We start from the raw sequence: 17,786 nt of genomic DNA, 5'->3' as shown, positions 1-17,786 counted from the left end.
GAACAATAATGAAATCTCTTAGGTCTGTGGACTTCGAGCAGCCAACCTCTGAGTGTTCCTCACATGACAATAAATCTTTCAAAGGAATTAAAGGGATACTTCACCGCTTCTTCAAATTAAACTATGTTATTCCCTTAACTACAACGAGTTAATACAAACCTATCTCTTCTCAGTGCGTGCACTTAATCGCTCTGACACGCAATGACATTTTGATAGCATTTAGCTAAGCCCAGTTCATTCACTATTGTACCAATCAGATATCAAGTTAGAAGCGACCAAAATCCTCCATGTTTTCCCTATTTAAATACAGTTACACGAATAGTTGAATGATCAAAATGGGGACATAAAATAAAACATGGCGCTTTTCCGGAAATAAAATAAAACATGGCACAAACCGGAAGGTTGGTGGTTCGATCCCCGGTTCCACCTGACCAAGTGTCGAGGTGTCCATGAGCAAGACACCTAACCCCAAACTGTTCCCGAACGAGCTGGATGGCGCCTTGCATGGCAGACACCGCTGTCAGTGTGTGAATGAGTGTATGAATGGGTGAATGTGAGGCAACATGTAAAGTGCTTTGGATGGCCATTGGGTCTGTTGAAAGTGCTATATAAATGCAGTCCATTTACCATTAAAAAGGAGAACTATATTGTATGGCGGAATAGCACTTCGACTCGGCGCAGTAAAAAATCCCGGCTGAAACATCCTCCCTCACATCTCCCCCTCCCCCCTATTGACAGAAATTAGAGATTTGCACTACTGTTTCTGGCACGAAATGAGACCATTCAGCATACACTGAACAAAGTCAGGCTAGGCCAAGATTTCACTGTTCGTCAGTACCAAAGAGTGCTAGGTCTCATGGCATCAGAATCCATAGTGATCCCTTTCACTAAGACCATTGCACCATAAGACCATTTTAGTTGTGGCTCAAAGCCAGGGATTTCAGGGCCAATCCTCAAAGGCAAATAAATTGGCGCGGAGCGTGGAAAGGCTCCAGAAGAGAGCAGAAGCTCGTTGAATCTCAAAAAAACATATTGACAGCCTGGTACAAATTGTAGTTTTGGTCTATATTACTAATTTTGCCCTTCATGACAACTGTGAAGGGGGTGATTTTTTTTTTATAACTCATTTGTTTACGTTATATAAAGCCTTAAAGTTCTGCATAAATTAGGGAGCGGTCATTTTGAGGGACAGGTGGATAGCCATTTATCAGCTGTCTGTTAGACATAGCGTCACCTCAGCTCCACCCATGAGTCGCCTCCTTGCCCATTTTCTGTTATCTGGGCATGATGCGCGATGACGCTGGCAAGATGGCAATGGCCAGCTACTTTACGCTTCAGAACGGCTCTTTGGAATCCTATGGGTGACGTCACGGACACTACGTCGATATTTATTTACAGTCTATGATCTCACTTTAGATGCACCTTTCACTGGGCCAAGTTCCTGTCACCTAAGCAGTGTACATTCTGGGGCAATTGAATGTGGGAGTGGTTCAGACAGAAATTGCAGATGGAGGAATGGAAACTCCACTAATGGATTATATCTGGAACAGATTTTTGACCCCCCTGGGGTCTGGACGTGATGGCCCACACATTACCAAAATGTGTCTGTATACATTCCTCCAGTTGCTCTCTGTTCTCTGGAGTTCTAGCCAGAGTTCACCAACAGGTTCTTGGATCTTACTGATAGCGCCGTGTTGGCCAAACAGAGTACAGTCCTCTGGGATTATGTCTCTCTTCAAGGCTCGTTATGGCCGATTCCAGAGAGGAAGGACCTTCAGGCTCAGGTGGAGCACGATATTCCATCCCAGGCCCGACCTGTGGAACCTTCATGTTTGGCCCTTGATGGGTACCAACTGAGGGACACTGGGCTTTCGCCTGGCATTATTGAGACCATTCTAAGTGCTAGGACTCCCTCACACTAGAAAAAGATATTGCATTAAATTGGGTGTCTTTGAAAGAGGTGTATAACACATAATGCAGACCTAGTCAATTGTCAGATTGGGCTTATGTGGCCGTGCTTTCGGCCTGCAATGCCTCAGTTAACGAGGTGCCACTCGGGAGACATCCTCTTCTCGCTCATTTCATTTGTGCGATTGAGGCCTCCAGTAAGAACCAAGATCCCTTAATGGGACTCAGCTATAGTTCTCGAGGGTCTGGTTTAGACCCCCTTTGAACCTCTAGTGTCAGCTCTGTCAATATCGCCATCTTGCTTAGACTTTGCCCCAGGAATGGTGATTCTTCAGAAAAGTGATTTAGCATCCTCATAACCAGCATGATAAAGTGCAAGATGATTTACTTGTGTTGGTGACTTGAGTACAGTAGACAGATTACAATTGGACTGGCCACATGAACAAGATACCCTGAAAAGTTAGAGGATAGATTTCTGTCTAGTGGCCAAGGGGAAGGCCTAAGCCACAGTCTCTTCCCTTCTTCAAAGGCCTCCATGATGAGTTAACTAACCATATACGTTGCATGTCTTTGTGTTCTCAAAGTCATTTGACTTTTGTGAGTGCAAGGGCACTTGGTTATACTATGATATCTCAGGTTTAAAAGATGCTTGCGGGCTCTGCTCTGCACCTCATGGCAATTACAGGCATACCAGGCTGATCTAAAAGATCTGATTATGTGCAGATTCATAGATGAGGAGGCCTTCAAAGAACTCCGTCGAGCCACAGATCTGTCTCACCGGGTGACTGAGCAGACGGCCCGTGCATTCTGCCATTCTATATCAGCTTTGTTTACCACAGAGAAGCATTTGTGGTGGCTGAACCTCACGGGCATCAAATAGAGGGACAGAGTATTCTTGTCTGATGGTCCCCTCTCGCCTTTTTGTTTTTTGACTACAGTTGTCATTACGTTTCAAGAGACAAAGAGGCATGCGGATGGGGAGGGACTGCCAGCCACCAATCCACAACACCTAAGTGGAAGGAGAAGCAGTGAGGACTATCATCTCTGTAAAGAAAAAGTCCTGAGGTTTTTTTCACCCAGGACCCTATTTATCCCAGCCACCTTTGTTTTGCAGAATACAATCCACTAGCTACCGTGAAACTGGAAGTGTTTGCTGTCACAAGAGCTTTAAACACTTCCGGGCAATGGGACCATAGAACATTTTCCCCTCCCAGAGAGAGAGACTTAGGCTATTAGTAGTTGTGTGTAACATCTCAGATTACTTGAATGTAACCCTGTTTCCTGAAAAAAGTGCCACACATGCTTTATAACTGATCAATCAAATATGTTTTCCCAATTTTTATGAATACGCAGCATCTTGTTCCCGCTTTTTCAGGTTACAGTCAAGTAACCTAAGACCTAAGAAGTTTTCTGACCTAAGAAACAACACATAATTGCAGATTTTATGGGCTGAAATGAAATGGTTAGATAGTAAGGAAGGTGAGAGGGATGTTTATCAATTGGCAAGGCAGAGGGATAGAGATGGAAAGGATGTGCAGCAGGTTAGAGTGATGGAAATGTTTTGACAGGTGACAGGAGTGTGAGGGAAAGATGGAAGGAGTACTTTGAGGAACTGATGAATGAGGAAAATGACAGGGAGAGAAGAGTTGTAGAGGCAAATTTTGTTGACCAGGAAGTAGAAAGTATTAGCAAGGGTGAAGTTAGGAGAGCTTTGAAGAGGATGAAGAGAGGAAAGGCAGTTGGTCCTGATGACATACCAGTTGAGGTATGGAAGTGTCTAGGAGAGATGGCAGTAGAGTTTTTAACTAGGTTGTTCAACAAGGTTTTAGAGAGTGAGAGGATGCCTGAGGAGAAGTGTTTTGGTGCCGATTTTTAAGAACAAGGGAGATGTGCAGAGTTTTGGAAACTACAGAGGTATTTAGCTGATGAGCCATACAAAGAAGTTGTGGGAAAGATACGTGAAAGCAAGGCTAAGGGGAGAAGGGGACATTTGTGAGCAGCAGTATGGTTTAATGCCAAGAAAGAGCACTAGAGATGCATTATTTGCTTTGAGAATGTTAATGGAGAAGTATAGAGAGGGTCAAAAAGAGTTGCATTGCTTTGTAGATTTAGAGAAAGCATATGACAGAGTGCTAAGAGAGGAGCTGTGGTATTGTATGAGGAGGTCTGGAGTGGCAGAGAAGTATGTTAGAGTGGTACAGGATATGTATGCGAGCAGTAGGACAGTGGTAAGGTGTGCCGTAGGTGAGACAGAGGACTTCAGGTGGGACTGCATCAAGTATCGGCTCTGAGCCCCTTCTTGTTTGTGGTGGTGATGGACAGGCTGACAGATGAGGTCAGACAGGAATCTCCATGGACTATGATGTTTGCAGATGACACTGGGATCTGTAGTGAGAGCAGGGAGCAGGTGAAGGAAAGTCTAGAGAGGTGGAGGTTTGCTCTGGAGAGAAGAGGAATGAAAGTTAGTCGCAGCAAGACAGAATACATGTGTGTGAATGAGAGAGAACGAAGTGGAACAGTGAGGTTACAGGGAGAAGAGGCAAAGAAGGTGCATGATTTTAAGTACTTACGGTCAACAGTCCAGAGCAATGGGGAGTTTAGAAAAGAGGTGAAGAAGCGTGTGCAGGCAGGTTGGAATGGGTAGAGAAAAGTGTCAGGTCTGTTGTGTGATAAAAGAGTACCAGCAAGAGTGAAAGGAAAGGTGTACATGACAGTAGTGAGACCAGTGACATTGTATGGTTTGGGGACAGTTGCACTGAGGAAAAGACAGGAGGAAGAGCTAGAGGTAGCAGAGCTGAAGATGTTGAGTTTCTCTTTGGGAGTGACGAGAACGGATAGGATCAGGAATGAGTGCATCTGAGGGACAGCACATGTGAGATGTTTTGGAGACAAAGTTAGAAAGGCCAGGCTGAGATGGTTTGGACATGTTCAGAGGAGGGAGAGTGAATATACTGGAAAAAGAATGCTGAGGTTAGAGCCAGGCAGGAGGTCAAGAGGAAGACCAAAGACAAGGTTTATGGATGTAGAGAAGGAGGACATGAAGGTATAGTCAGTCTGAGAGAACAGGATACAGAGGATAGGACTAGATGGAGGCAGATGATTCGCTGTGGCGACCCCTGAAGGGAACAGCCGAAAGAAGATGGGCTGAAATGAAAGAAAGGGTCTTCATATACAGATTACACTATAACATTCTATAGCTGTTGATCAGTTTAAAAATAAATAAATAACTAATGATTCATACAGATTTCTGTATTTATTCTTCCCCTTACAAGTTTCATAGCTTAAACCTCATTAAAAAACAAAGCATTTATTTATCAAGATCCAAAATTGGCTCATTTTGATATTGTGGGATCTGTAACATCACACGGGCAAATACATTTGCATATGACTGCCTCCAGAGCTAGACATCACCAAACAGTTACATCATCACACCATAGGCCTTTTGTTGAAAGATGAAGCAACCAACTGTATTGGATCTGGCATCAGAAGCATCACAAACTGTAAATAAATAATTTAATAATTCTTTGTCTGTAAATTACGGTTTTATATGGAAGTTTTTTCCCCCCAGAACACTTATGTGCAAAAGCAGCTGGGTGGTGATACTTTTTCCTATGCAATGATGTTAGCCAATCATAACATTGACTGTTTACTGACTAGCCTTAAAGGGCATATTGCAAGTTAGAGACCTAAGTAAGATAATGTATAGAAAACATATAGGAAACAGATTTTTTTTTTTTTTTTTTAGCTTTTGGAGTCATTTTTGTGAGAAAATTTTACTTCCGCTAAGAATAGCGGAATAAAGATTATGATATAAGATTATATACGCTAGCGAATGATATTTACACTGTTCTCAGATTACAATACTGTAAAGATAATTATCATGTATCAGGCAATAGCAAATCTGGTACTGGTCATCTAGGAATATTGATACTTACCAATGACAGAAACTAATAGGCTTTGAACATCAGGCATAAGTGACACTCGATAATATCCGTCCACGTTAAACGGTATGTGATATAGCATTAGCGGTTTCTCATCAAGCTGATTTGGTTGTTAGCAAATGTTTAAAAAAAAACCTGTGGAAACCTGTGGAATCGATGTCCTGACAGGCTGAATACAATAATTTACTATGACAATGATAAATTGAAATAGAAAAACTACCGAAAATACACAGAATGCTACTGAATACCAACCTATTCTGCACTGAGCCAACGAAGAGCCCGGCAAACAACTCCCTAACGTGACCTGATATGACACAATGTTGGGATTTTTTTTTTACAATGGAAAATGCAGGGGAGATTCAGTTCTACTTATATTAGGGAAGAGTGTTTAAACCCTGCTTGAGCAAAGGTACTTCTCCAGGGTAAATTATAAAAAAATATAGACTGCTATAATAACAAGGAAGGATGCTACCAGGCAAACTACCTCTTCATGGCAGGTTCTTTGAACATGGATCATACTAGAGAGATCTTATGCAATACTCAACCAGAAGGAAGTGTTTTCTCTGTGACCCAACAATAATTGGGGACGGAGATAATGGGGGGTAGAAATTACCAGCCAAACTTAATTCACCTTACTAAAACCTAAGGGGTACCCTAAAGAGCAGCCTACCAAAGCGAACATGCAAGATGTAATACCTCTGTAATTTGTCTTTAGTTCACAACCTTTAATGTGCCACTCCTCCAAGGGGAAACCTACATATTTACTCTTGCCTCCTCCTTTTTGCAATATGCTGCTTCTACCCCCTACTCCTCAGTAGGGGCATGACCAGCCACACTTACCTTTCTGAATCTCTTCTGCAACATTCTGGAGACGGCTCAGGAGGTTTGGAAGAAGTGGAGGGTTTAGGGGTAGACCTGTATTGAACCTGAATGAGATTCCAGAGGGCAAGCTTTTGCTTTCCCCTGTTCCTCAACAGGTAGTCACAGGTGTTTCTCCATAACCACCCTCTTTGCCATCGAACATCCGCTTCTTTAGTGGCCCAGGAGCCAGAACTGTGGTGTGGCGCAGTTCAGTGACCACCTCAGAAGAAAATCCCTGCCCTTGGTCAAAGTGTCTCAGCAGATCTGCTTGGTATTCCTGCAACACTGCCATGGTGTGAAGGGCACCATTAGCCTGACCCACTGCCGCATACAGCTCACAGGGGAGGGGCATCATCCAAACGACCACAAGCAACTTCCCCTTTTTTTTCATATGACCAAGTTAAACTTAAGCTGTCAGTGGCATGGGCTATTAATTCCAATAACTCCTTAGAGCTAGATGCCACTAGCAGCATGCTCTCCACTGAATCAGGAGATTACACAGAGGTGGTTTCTAAATCCCAAGATAGATTGAACTGGCTTGATGGGGAACACTGTCTGAAAATATTGTCACTGCTCTCCATTGTATTACACACACTTGCAAACAAACGGCTCTTAAAAACAAAAAAAAAGCTGATGATGTGTTTTGCAGGCACCATTTTATACTCACAGGTGCTATGCTGGTGATATCATGGACTGCCATCAGGCAATGAATTACCGTGTTTGGTACAAATGCTTCAGACACCGGTCACTGCTTCATGAAGCAGCGTTGAAGTTCCACTTTAAAAGGGAACCATATTAAAGTCCTCATGAAATAGAAATTTACCCTGTTTACTTGGTTAGCACATATGACAGGTTTTAGGGTGAAGAATTAATCCATGCAAGTTAATACACAGAAAAAAATAGTTTGTTGCGAAAAAAATTTAATCAAAATCTGAAAAGTTACTTCCTGTCTGGAAACAGCATTCATTCTCAGATGACGTCAGTTTGATGGCTTAGGTTTGAAAATGCTTAACCGCTCCCCTCCAACCATTAGTCTGCTATGAGCAAGATGTGGAGAGGAGGAGCGCTGAGGTAAAACCCAGCATTCCATTCAATATTCCGTTTCACTTTTGAAATAAGTCACAGCACTGAAGAAAACAAACTTGCTACTTTCGGTTTACTGGGACTTTAACATAATAAGTAAACCTTGGGGAACATCCAAAAACTCCATGTCATGACACCTTTTACACTTACAGAACATAAATAATATTATAACAACCTCCAATTTAAGTAAACTTAAAACAGTATTCACATAAACAGATTATAATAAATGTCTCATTTAGCCATGCTTTTTATAAAGTGTGCCAATGTTTTGAAAAATACTTTAGTAAAAGTACTTTGAGAATCTATAAAAAGCAGATGCTGCTGTAATTGTTTATAATGTGTTAAACAGCAAATATTAATTACAAACATTATTTTTGCAAATTTACTTATACCTCCAGTGCACACTCCACATACAGTATTTGTGAGCTCACATCATAATACACAAGTAGATATTGCTTATTTTGTAAATGTATTTTAATGAATAAATAAATCCTGAATGTTTAGACTTGTTTAACATCTCTTGCATATTTTCCATACCTGGCTGATGGGATCACATAAGCACCCACCCACCATGCTGTCCTTCATAACACACCCCCTTCATAAAACATGCTCCTGTGGGTATACATTTTACCCAGTGTATTAAGGATGTTTTCTGTTTTTTTAGAATAGCTCTATAATACATTTTGCAACTGTGATAGACGTGTCTGCAGTAAAGAGTCTCCGTGGGGTCTCTTGTTTAACCAGAAGACACATATTTGTTATCTTACATGCAAATGTTGAAGATGTGCCAAATCTAAATGAGAGAGAATGCTGTATTAGATGGATGGGACTTTCACAGAAAGACACACACACACACACACACACACACACACACACACACACACACACACACACACACACACACACACACACACACACACACACACACACACACACACACACACACACACACACACACACACACACACACGTAAGCACAGTCTGGGAAAGGGAGACATTGTCAGATCATCCTTCCTTTCAGTGTTTAAAAATACACCCACATTAACTTTATTCTGAATAGGGCTCTGCTCTGGCACGTACGCATGGCAGAGAGTGTCTCACACAGGGAATGTTCTATGCATTTGCTGAAGAAAAAATGAATGATTTCTTCTTTATAAATATGTCAGAATTGTTGAAGACAATGTTATTATTAATGTGTTATGTGAATGTGTTTACATATTTTCAAGCTTTACATATTTACCATCTAACTGTTATGTTTTGGAGCAGATCACCATTGGAATCCACACAGGAGAGGTGGTCACAGGGGTAATAGGGCAAAGAATGCCCCGTTACTGTTTGTTTGGAAACACGGTCAACCTGACAAGTCGTACAGAGACCACAGGAGAGAAAGGAAAGATAAATGTGTCTGAATACACATACAGGTGAGAAAACCATGAATTCAAACCTAAATGTCAAAAACTGTATTTTTATGAAATACAGTGTAAAATTAATATACTTAAAATGATATTAAACACATGGTAAAAATGGTAAGCTGTTATGCTAAAGAGAAGTACCTGATTTCTACCTGATTTAACTGATTAAAATACATGTTGTTGTTATGAATTGAGGTTTATTCAGTAGTTTATTGCAGCCATTTGCTAAAATCATTTAAGGTCTTTTTTTCAGTAATGTACATACAGCACCCCATTTTGACAGAAAAACAGAATTGTTGACATTTTTTCAGATTTATTAAAAAAGAAAAACTTAAATATAAAATGGTCCTAAGTATTCAGACCCTTTGCTGTGACCATTTCTTCTGATCATCCTTAAGATGGTTCTACACCTTCATTTGAGTGCAGCTGTGTTAGATTATACTGATTGGACTTGATTGGGAAAGCCACACACCTGTCTGTATAAGACCTTACAGCTCATAGTGCATGCCAGAGCACAGTGCCCTCTATAAACCTTAAATGGAAGATGTTTGGGACGACCAGAACCCTTCCTAGAGCTGTCCGCCCGGCCAAACTGACCTATCGGGGGAGAAGAGCCTTGGTGAGAGAGGTAAAGAAGAACCCAAAGATCACTGTAGCTGAGCTCCAGAGATGCAGTCGGGAGATGGGAGAAAGTTGAAGAAAGTCAACCATCACTGCAGCCCTCCACCAGTTGGAGCTTTTTGGCATAGTGGCCCGGCAGAAACACCTCCTCAGTGAAACATTTAAAGGGGGGGTGAAATGCTGTTTCATGCATACTGAGCTTTTTACACTGTTAAAGACTTGGATTCCCATCCTAAACATAGTCAAAGTTTCAAAAACTAATGTTGGACGTTTGATAGAGTATTTCTGTGTCAAAAATACTCCTTCCGGTTTCTCACAAGTTTCGGAGAGTTTTTTTCGAGTATGGGTCTACTTGACGTTAATAGATCGAATAGATCGAAATGCACGGCCGTAAACAGTAAACTGCTCTCAGCTGCAGATCCAGTCGTCTGTGAACACTAATGTCGGTTATAGTCCGCGCCGCGCTCCACTTCATTCCTCCACTTTGACATTAAGCGACTTCAACGCTTCAGCAAAGCATTCCGGGAAGGCAGCGCTGCATTTGAACCGATTTGAACGCAGAAATGCTTCAGTCGCATCGCAAAGTGGATCTCCACACTCCAAGAAGTGTGTTTTTGACGGAGCCGTCCCAGCGATAAAGGTTCGGTCCTGCTTTGGAAGCAGCTGGTAAGTAAAACTGCTTCAAATGTCTGTGCTGTTGCTTATCGTCGCGTATGTAAACATCAGTAAACGACACGATCGTGTGCTTCGTCATTCAAATGCACGGACTTCATTGCTGTTCTATGTAACTTATAACGTTACACTACTCGACGTGCAAAACCGTTTTGCTTGCTACTAAGGTTTGGTCGCATACAATAGTCCATAAACCGAATCATGTCATGTTGACAGGCCTCTAAATACAGTACTTACCACAGAGACGGACGTCCTGCTGTTGCTGTTTCTATTTCAACCTCCGAACTAGATTCTGGATCATATCTCTTAGCTGAGATAGCGATGGGTTTCTCCACGCTTGAGGACGTCACCGCTTTGCGCATATGTCATTCTTTAGCTCCGCCCACACGATACGCCTCCAGGCGCTCGTTTTTTTCCGGAAAGACTCGGTACAGCCCATATTTCTTTTACAAATATAATAAAACTAAAGACTTTTGGGAGATATGAAGGATGCAATACTACTCTATAGGTACTCAAGATTGACATGAGATTGACTGAAACTGAGTGTTTCACCCCCCCCCCTTTAAAAAATAAAAAAAAAACCTGAAGGACTCCAAGATGATAAGATATAATCATAATAAATAATAAAGAATAAGATTATCTGGTCTGATGAGACCAAGATAGAACTTTTTATCCTTAATTCTAAGCGGTATGTGTGGAGAAAAATATCACCTGTCCAATACAGTCCCAACAGTGAAGCATGGTGGTGGCAGCATCATGCTGTGGGAATTTTTTCAGCTGCAGGGACAGGACGACTGGTTGCAATCGAGGGAAAGATGAATGCGGCCAAGTACAGGGATATCCTGGACAAAAACCTTCTTCAGAGTGCTCAAGACCTCAGACTGGGCCGAAGGTTTACCTTCCAACAAGACAATGACCCAAAGCACACAGCTAAAATAACGAAGGAGTGGCTTCACAACAATGGAATTCTTGAATGGCCCAGCCAGAGCCCTGACTTAAACCCAATTGAGCATCTATGGAGAGACCTGAAAATGGCTGTCCAACAACATTTACCATCCTACCTGACAGAACTGGAGAGGATCTGCAAGGAGGAATGGCAGAGGATTCCCAAATCCAGGTGTGAAAAATGTCAACAATTCTGTGTTTTTCTGTAAATATGGGGTGCTGTGTGTACATTAATGAGATTTTTTTTTTACGTAAATGATTTTACCAAATGGCTGCAATATAACAGTAAAAATTGAAGGGGGTCTGAATACTTTCCGTATCCACTGTATATAACTTAAATAAGAGATTTTTGTTATTTTTTGACAATCAAAATTAGGTTAATTTAATATAATTAATATAATACAATATACATAAATAGTTTTGGTCAGCGTTGTGTCATAACTGGGGCATGTTGTGGTGGCGGAGTCGTCGTGGGGGAAAACAATCCATTCCCCCCACAATGGAAATGAATGGCGTTAAACCAGTATAGCCGGTATAGAATCACTTCTGACACTTGACAGAGCAAGATATGTAGAAAAACGTATCTGTATTGAGTCCGATTGTCTGTAGAGTATCTGTGACTGATAAATGACCCAACGGAATCAATGGCCATAGGTGTCATTTTCTCGTTAAAATACATGCTGCTCCCCTGACCCCCAAATAGGTATGACATGTCAACTTCATAAATCACCCAGTCTTTCAATGAAGACGTTAATTCAGTGTTCCTGAATTTATTGGATTAAAAAGTAAACGTGTCTTGTGAAATTAATTAATCACAGAGCAATCGTAACTCCGTTTTATTATTTTTGGCTTAATTTTACCATTGTATTTGCTGTCTTTAGTCAGTATAATATATATATATATATATATATATATATATATATATATATATATATATATATATATATATATATATATATATATATATATATATACATGTCCTTCTCAAAAAATTAGCATATTGTGATAAAGTTCATTATTTTCCAAAATGTAATGGTAAAAATTAAACTTTCATATATTTTAGATTCATTCCACACCAACTGAAATATTTCAGGTCTTTTATTGTTTTAATACTGATGATTTTGGCATACAGCTCATGAAAACCCAAAAATCGCAAAAAAAATCGCATATTTCATCCGACCAATAAAAGAAAAGTGTTTTTAATGCAAAAAAAGTCAACCTTCAAATAATTATGTTCAGTTATGCACTCAATACTTGGTCTGGAATCCTTTTGCAGAAATGACTGCTTCAATGCGGCGTGGCATGGAGGCAATCAGCCTGTGGCACTGCTGAGGTGTTATGGAGGCCCAGGATGCTTCGATAGCGGCCTTAAGCTCATCCAGAGTGTTGGGTCTTGTGTCTCTCAACATTCTCTTCACAATATCCCACAGATTCTCTATGGGGTACAGGTCAGGAGAGTTGCCAGGCCAACTGAGCACAGTAATACCATGGTCAGTAAACCATTTACCAGTGGTTTGGGCACTGTGCCAGGTCGTGCTGAAAAACAAAATCTTCATCTCCATAATGCTTTTACGCAGATGGAAGCATGAAGTGCTCCAAAATCTCCTGATAGCTGCATTGACCCAGCCTTTGATAAAACACAGTGGACCAACACCAGCAGCTGACATGGCACCCCAGACCATCACTGACTGTGGGTACTTGACACTGGACTTCAGGCATTTTGGCATTTCCTTCTCCCCAGTCTTCCTCCAGACTCTGGCACCTTGATTTCCGAATGACATGCAAAATTTGCTTTCATCTGAAAAAAGTACTTTGGACCACTGAGCAACAGTCCAGTGCTGCTTCTCTGTAGCCCAAAGTGGCTTGTGGATGTTTCTACTCCAGACTCAGTCCACTGCTTCCGCAGGTCCCCCAAGGTCTGGAATCGGTCCTTCTCCACAATCTTCCTCAGGGTCCGGTCACCTCTTCTCGTTGTGCAGCGGTTTTTGCCACACTTTTTCCTTCCCACAGACTTCCCACTGAGGTGCCTTGATACAGCACTCTGGGAACAGCCTATTTGTTCAGAAATTTCTTTCTGTGTCTTACCCTCTCGCTTGAGGGTGTCAATGACGGCCTTCTGGACAGCAGTCAGGTCAGCAGTCTTACCCATGATTGCGGTTTTGAGTAATGAACCAGGCTGGGAGTTTTTAAAAGCCTCAGGAATCTTTTGCAGGTGTTTAGAGTTACTTAGTTGATTCAGATGATTAGGTTAATAGCTTGTTTAGAGAACTTTTCATGATATGCTTTTTTTTTTTTTTGATTTTTGGGTTTTCATGAGCTGTTTGCCAAAATCATCAGTATTAAAAAATATATATATATATATACACACACACACACACACACACACACACACACACACACACACACACACACACACACATGTTGGTCTATGTGGTTTACAGGGACTCTCCATAGGCGTAATGGTTTTTATACTGTACAAACCGTATTTTCTATCCCCTTACACTGCCCCTGCTCCTAAACCTACCCATCACAGGAGACATTCTGCATTTTTACTTTCTCAAAAAAACATCATTTAGTATGTTTTTAAGGCCATTTGAATTATGAGAACATTTGATATGTCCTCATAAACCACATTTATAGTGTAATACCAGTGTAATACCCATGTAGTTATACAAATTTGTGTCCTCATAAACCACATAAACAGGCTCTCACACACACACACACACACACACACACACACACACACACACACACACACACACACACACACACACACACACACACACACACACACACACACACACACACACACACACACACACACACACACACACACTTATTACTTCCCTTCCTTTGAAATCAGATAACTGTGATTTTGTTTTGCATTGCTGCATTTATAGGAAGAGACTAACAGTAATTTCACGTTCACGTTCACTTTAAGTTCCAAGTGCCCAAACAAAGGAAGCACTGATCACCATTATGATCACCGATCACCCCACCTCAACCTTTTGGCTGCCCACCTGTTTTTGTGTGTGTGTGTGTGTGTGTGTGTGTGTGTGTGTGTGTGTGTGTGTGTGTGTGTGTGTGTGTGTGTGTGTGTGTGTGTGTGTGTGTGTGTGTGTGTGTGTGTGTGTGTGTGTGTGTGTGTGTGCGTTTTTTTCCTTTGGCAAAATGGTACTCAAACCAGTCAAGTAATGTTTACTTGGGTTTTCTGAGTAACAAATGCATTAACATGCAAAAGTTCAGATTACAACTTTTTTAAAGTAAGTTCAACAAATTATTGGACATTAAGTAAAGTTAATTAAAAAGTCTAAGTAAGAACAACTATTGGATTTTACAGTGTAAAGTGAACGTTGTCATGTATTGTTTTTTTCTCAGGTGTTTGCAGTCAGTGGAAAATGCTGATCCTCAGTTTAATTTGGAGTACAGAGGACCTATATCCATGAAAGGAAAAAAAGAGCCAATGAAAGTGTGGTTTCTCTCACGCAAGACCTAACAGACAGACATTTGTTGTATTCTCAGCTAATGTGTTCATTCTAAAATCTGTGAAAAGGAACATAATGTACTTATTCATCAAAATAATTTTATTCTTTCCCTCTCAGAGGTCAAAGTCAGAATTTTCTGTAGTGACCCCTGCTTTTCAAATTATCTGATTCACATAAAATGTAAACATAGGGTGGGAGAGGGTATAATGGGTGAACAGAGCTGTACACACTTTACATAGAAATATAGAAAAAGAACATTGAAATAAATACAACTGGAAAATGAAAAAAAAATGGCCATGCAACATGCAAACATGCTAATCAAGTGTTTGTTTTAATCATTTTTATTTATAGCAGAGGATATGTCAGTATTTAGATCACTACCAAGTGCAGGAATATTTCATCGCTGAGTATAACAAGTCACTGTTTTAAGTCCTGTATGTCTGTGTGTTGATATTTAAAGTTGAGCACTACAACATGGACATACCAAAAGCAAAAAAAAAAAGTTTTTCCCGCACATTAATTAAGAAATAACTTGTAGATTTTCAGTATCACAGCACTTTGTATTACTGTATTATATTGGACATACTGAATTTATTCAATTGGTCTGAAGTAATTTGTTATTTTTCTTAAATAATGTTCATGCTGTGAATAATTAAATGCCTGCACATTAGAATCATTACTACACTCATTGCATCAAAGAATTGGCCAGACATGTACATATAAACAAGCCATTTCATGATTACAATTAAGAATATACTTACACTTCTGTTATTCTTTTACTGTGTGTAGTTATTGTGTGAATGAATAGATTCTAAACACGTCTTAAAGTTAATATTTACTATTTAAAAAGTGGATAGAGTTAATTGGTGTGAGAGTTTGTTTTCATTGAAGCTCACAGATAGATTTATTTAAAGGAAACCTACCCATGCCACAATGCTTTTGTGTACACCTTGCAGCATTTATTTTAATCTTGTATTAAAATATTATTAAAAAGATTTGCATAGTCTAATTTGTTTGTTTGTGTTGCATGATGAAACAAAGTAGCATTGCACTCTTTTCTTTTGCAGAATTAACACTATTCAGTAGTCTTTATAAGTCGTCCCTTCTAGTGACCATAAACATACTCAAAATCAAATCAAATCAAAATCCAAGATGAGGATCTTAGCACAAAATATTACATTTAATTAAAAAAAAACACAAACTAACCCAAAATGGGAAAACCGAGCGCACATAAGAAACCAATCATCGGCTGCATCCGAAACCTGGAAAATGCTGCCTTCAAGACACATTTCAAGTTAGGAAGGCACAAGGCACATCCAAATCTAATGTTAGCTTCACTTTCTGCCTCCCTAGAGAACTTAATCTGATACATTTGTGAAGGCAGCATAGATGCAGACTTTGCTGCCTTTGATATCCCACAATGCTGTGTGTTCCATTCGATGACAGTTGAGCTACAAAAAGAAAGTTGCAGTTGCTGGTCAGTTTGTGTGAAAGTTTTCCACTCTCGCAATTTCTGGCGAGAAATGACGGTAACACTTTACAATAAGGGTGCATTCATGCTTAACTAATGCACAGATAATCATGAGTTAATGTATTAATAATGGTGAACTAACCCATTTATTAATAATTACTGCAACAGCAACTAATATCAGCCACTAATGAGCATTCAACATGATTAATAGATTAAGTAATCATTTAATTGTTATCAGGTTGTCATAATGTATTAATTCCTTAATAACATATTATATAGTTTAAATTAACGTGTTAATTACCACAACAGGTCAAAGCCATGCATTTCAACTTCCAGTTGTCTGCTTTAATTAATCATTAGATAATCAAGCTATCATTATGTTATGACTTTACTTGTTGGGGCACACTATTAACTTATTGATTAAGTAATATGTAATTGTGGTTATGGGTTTTGAATGAATTTTGAATAAGTTAATACCTTAAAGCTACACTGTGTGATATTTTCCCCCATCTAGCGGTGTAAAGGTATATGACCATCCAGTGAATACTAGTTTCTGTTCCTCTCAATTCTGATTTCGTTTTAACTCCTACGGTGGCCGATTTAGTCCAAGATTAAAATGGCAATCCCCCTTTTCACATTCGACACGGTGCCATCGAGTGTTAAAACGCGAAAGGTGAAGCTTGAATTTACAGATATGTCCCTCTTTGGCTAATGTACTTTCAAGATGAAGGGGCAACATGGCGACCGGCATTCGAACCCCTCACCCGTATGTATTTTCAATGATATATTATAAACTTACAAGAATACTTTATTACTTGAAAGAAGTAAATATACATTAATGAGCACATATATTTTTTGAAAGAACTAAGTGTTTTTAGCTAAGAATAAACTAAAAAAGTTACACAGTGTAGCTTTAACAAATACCTTATGTAATTTTCAACACGATCTCATGGTAATGCATATCAATAGTACAATCAAGAGTGTGAAATCTCGTGGAATGGATACGCCAAAATGAGTTTTAACGTGCAAATGCTACGCAGTTTTTCGCATGCATATGATACGCACTTTATGGCGTGCATATGACACACTCTTGGGTAGGATCAGGGTTTCTTACATATAATACGCCATAAAGTGCGTATCATATGCACGCCAAAAACTCATTTTGGCATATACATTCCATGAGATTGCACACATACTATTTTCGTGAGATCTGGCTAAATTTTTCTTATGCGTAAAATGCATCTTGATTTAAGAATAACAAGATGAAAATACATAGAAAGAAAGAATTCTTTGCAGTGCAGGTACATTCATTTATTCATTGTGCATATATGGCATGACGTTCACTTGATAAACCGTTAGAATTAACCTAATAATTAGAATTTTCTTT

General features: G+C 39.9%; 1 protein-coding gene across 1 annotated transcript in view; it reads left to right on the top strand.

Annotated features, from left to right (window-relative positions):
- The window catches only part of gucy1b1 (guanylate cyclase 1 soluble subunit beta 1), a 57,750-nt gene extending 41,827 nt beyond the window's left edge, over positions 1-15,923 (top strand). Inside the window, exons 12-13 of the mRNA XM_067441646.1 lie at positions 9,060-9,214; positions 14,822-15,923. Of these exons, the coding sequence (XP_067297747.1) occupies positions 9,060-9,214; positions 14,822-14,939 (273 nt within the window). The 3' untranslated portion in view covers positions 14,940-15,923. The remainder of the gene's footprint in view (positions 1-9,059; positions 9,215-14,821) is intronic.
- The last annotated feature ends 1,863 nt before the right edge of the window (positions 15,924-17,786 follow it).

The sequence above is a fragment of the Pseudorasbora parva genome, chromosome 4 (genome assembly GCF_024679245.1).
Source record: "Pseudorasbora parva isolate DD20220531a chromosome 4, ASM2467924v1, whole genome shotgun sequence".
NCBI classification, from domain to species: domain Eukaryota; kingdom Metazoa; phylum Chordata; class Actinopteri; order Cypriniformes; family Gobionidae; genus Pseudorasbora; species Pseudorasbora parva.
This window is presented reverse-complemented; position numbering and strand designations above follow the sequence as displayed.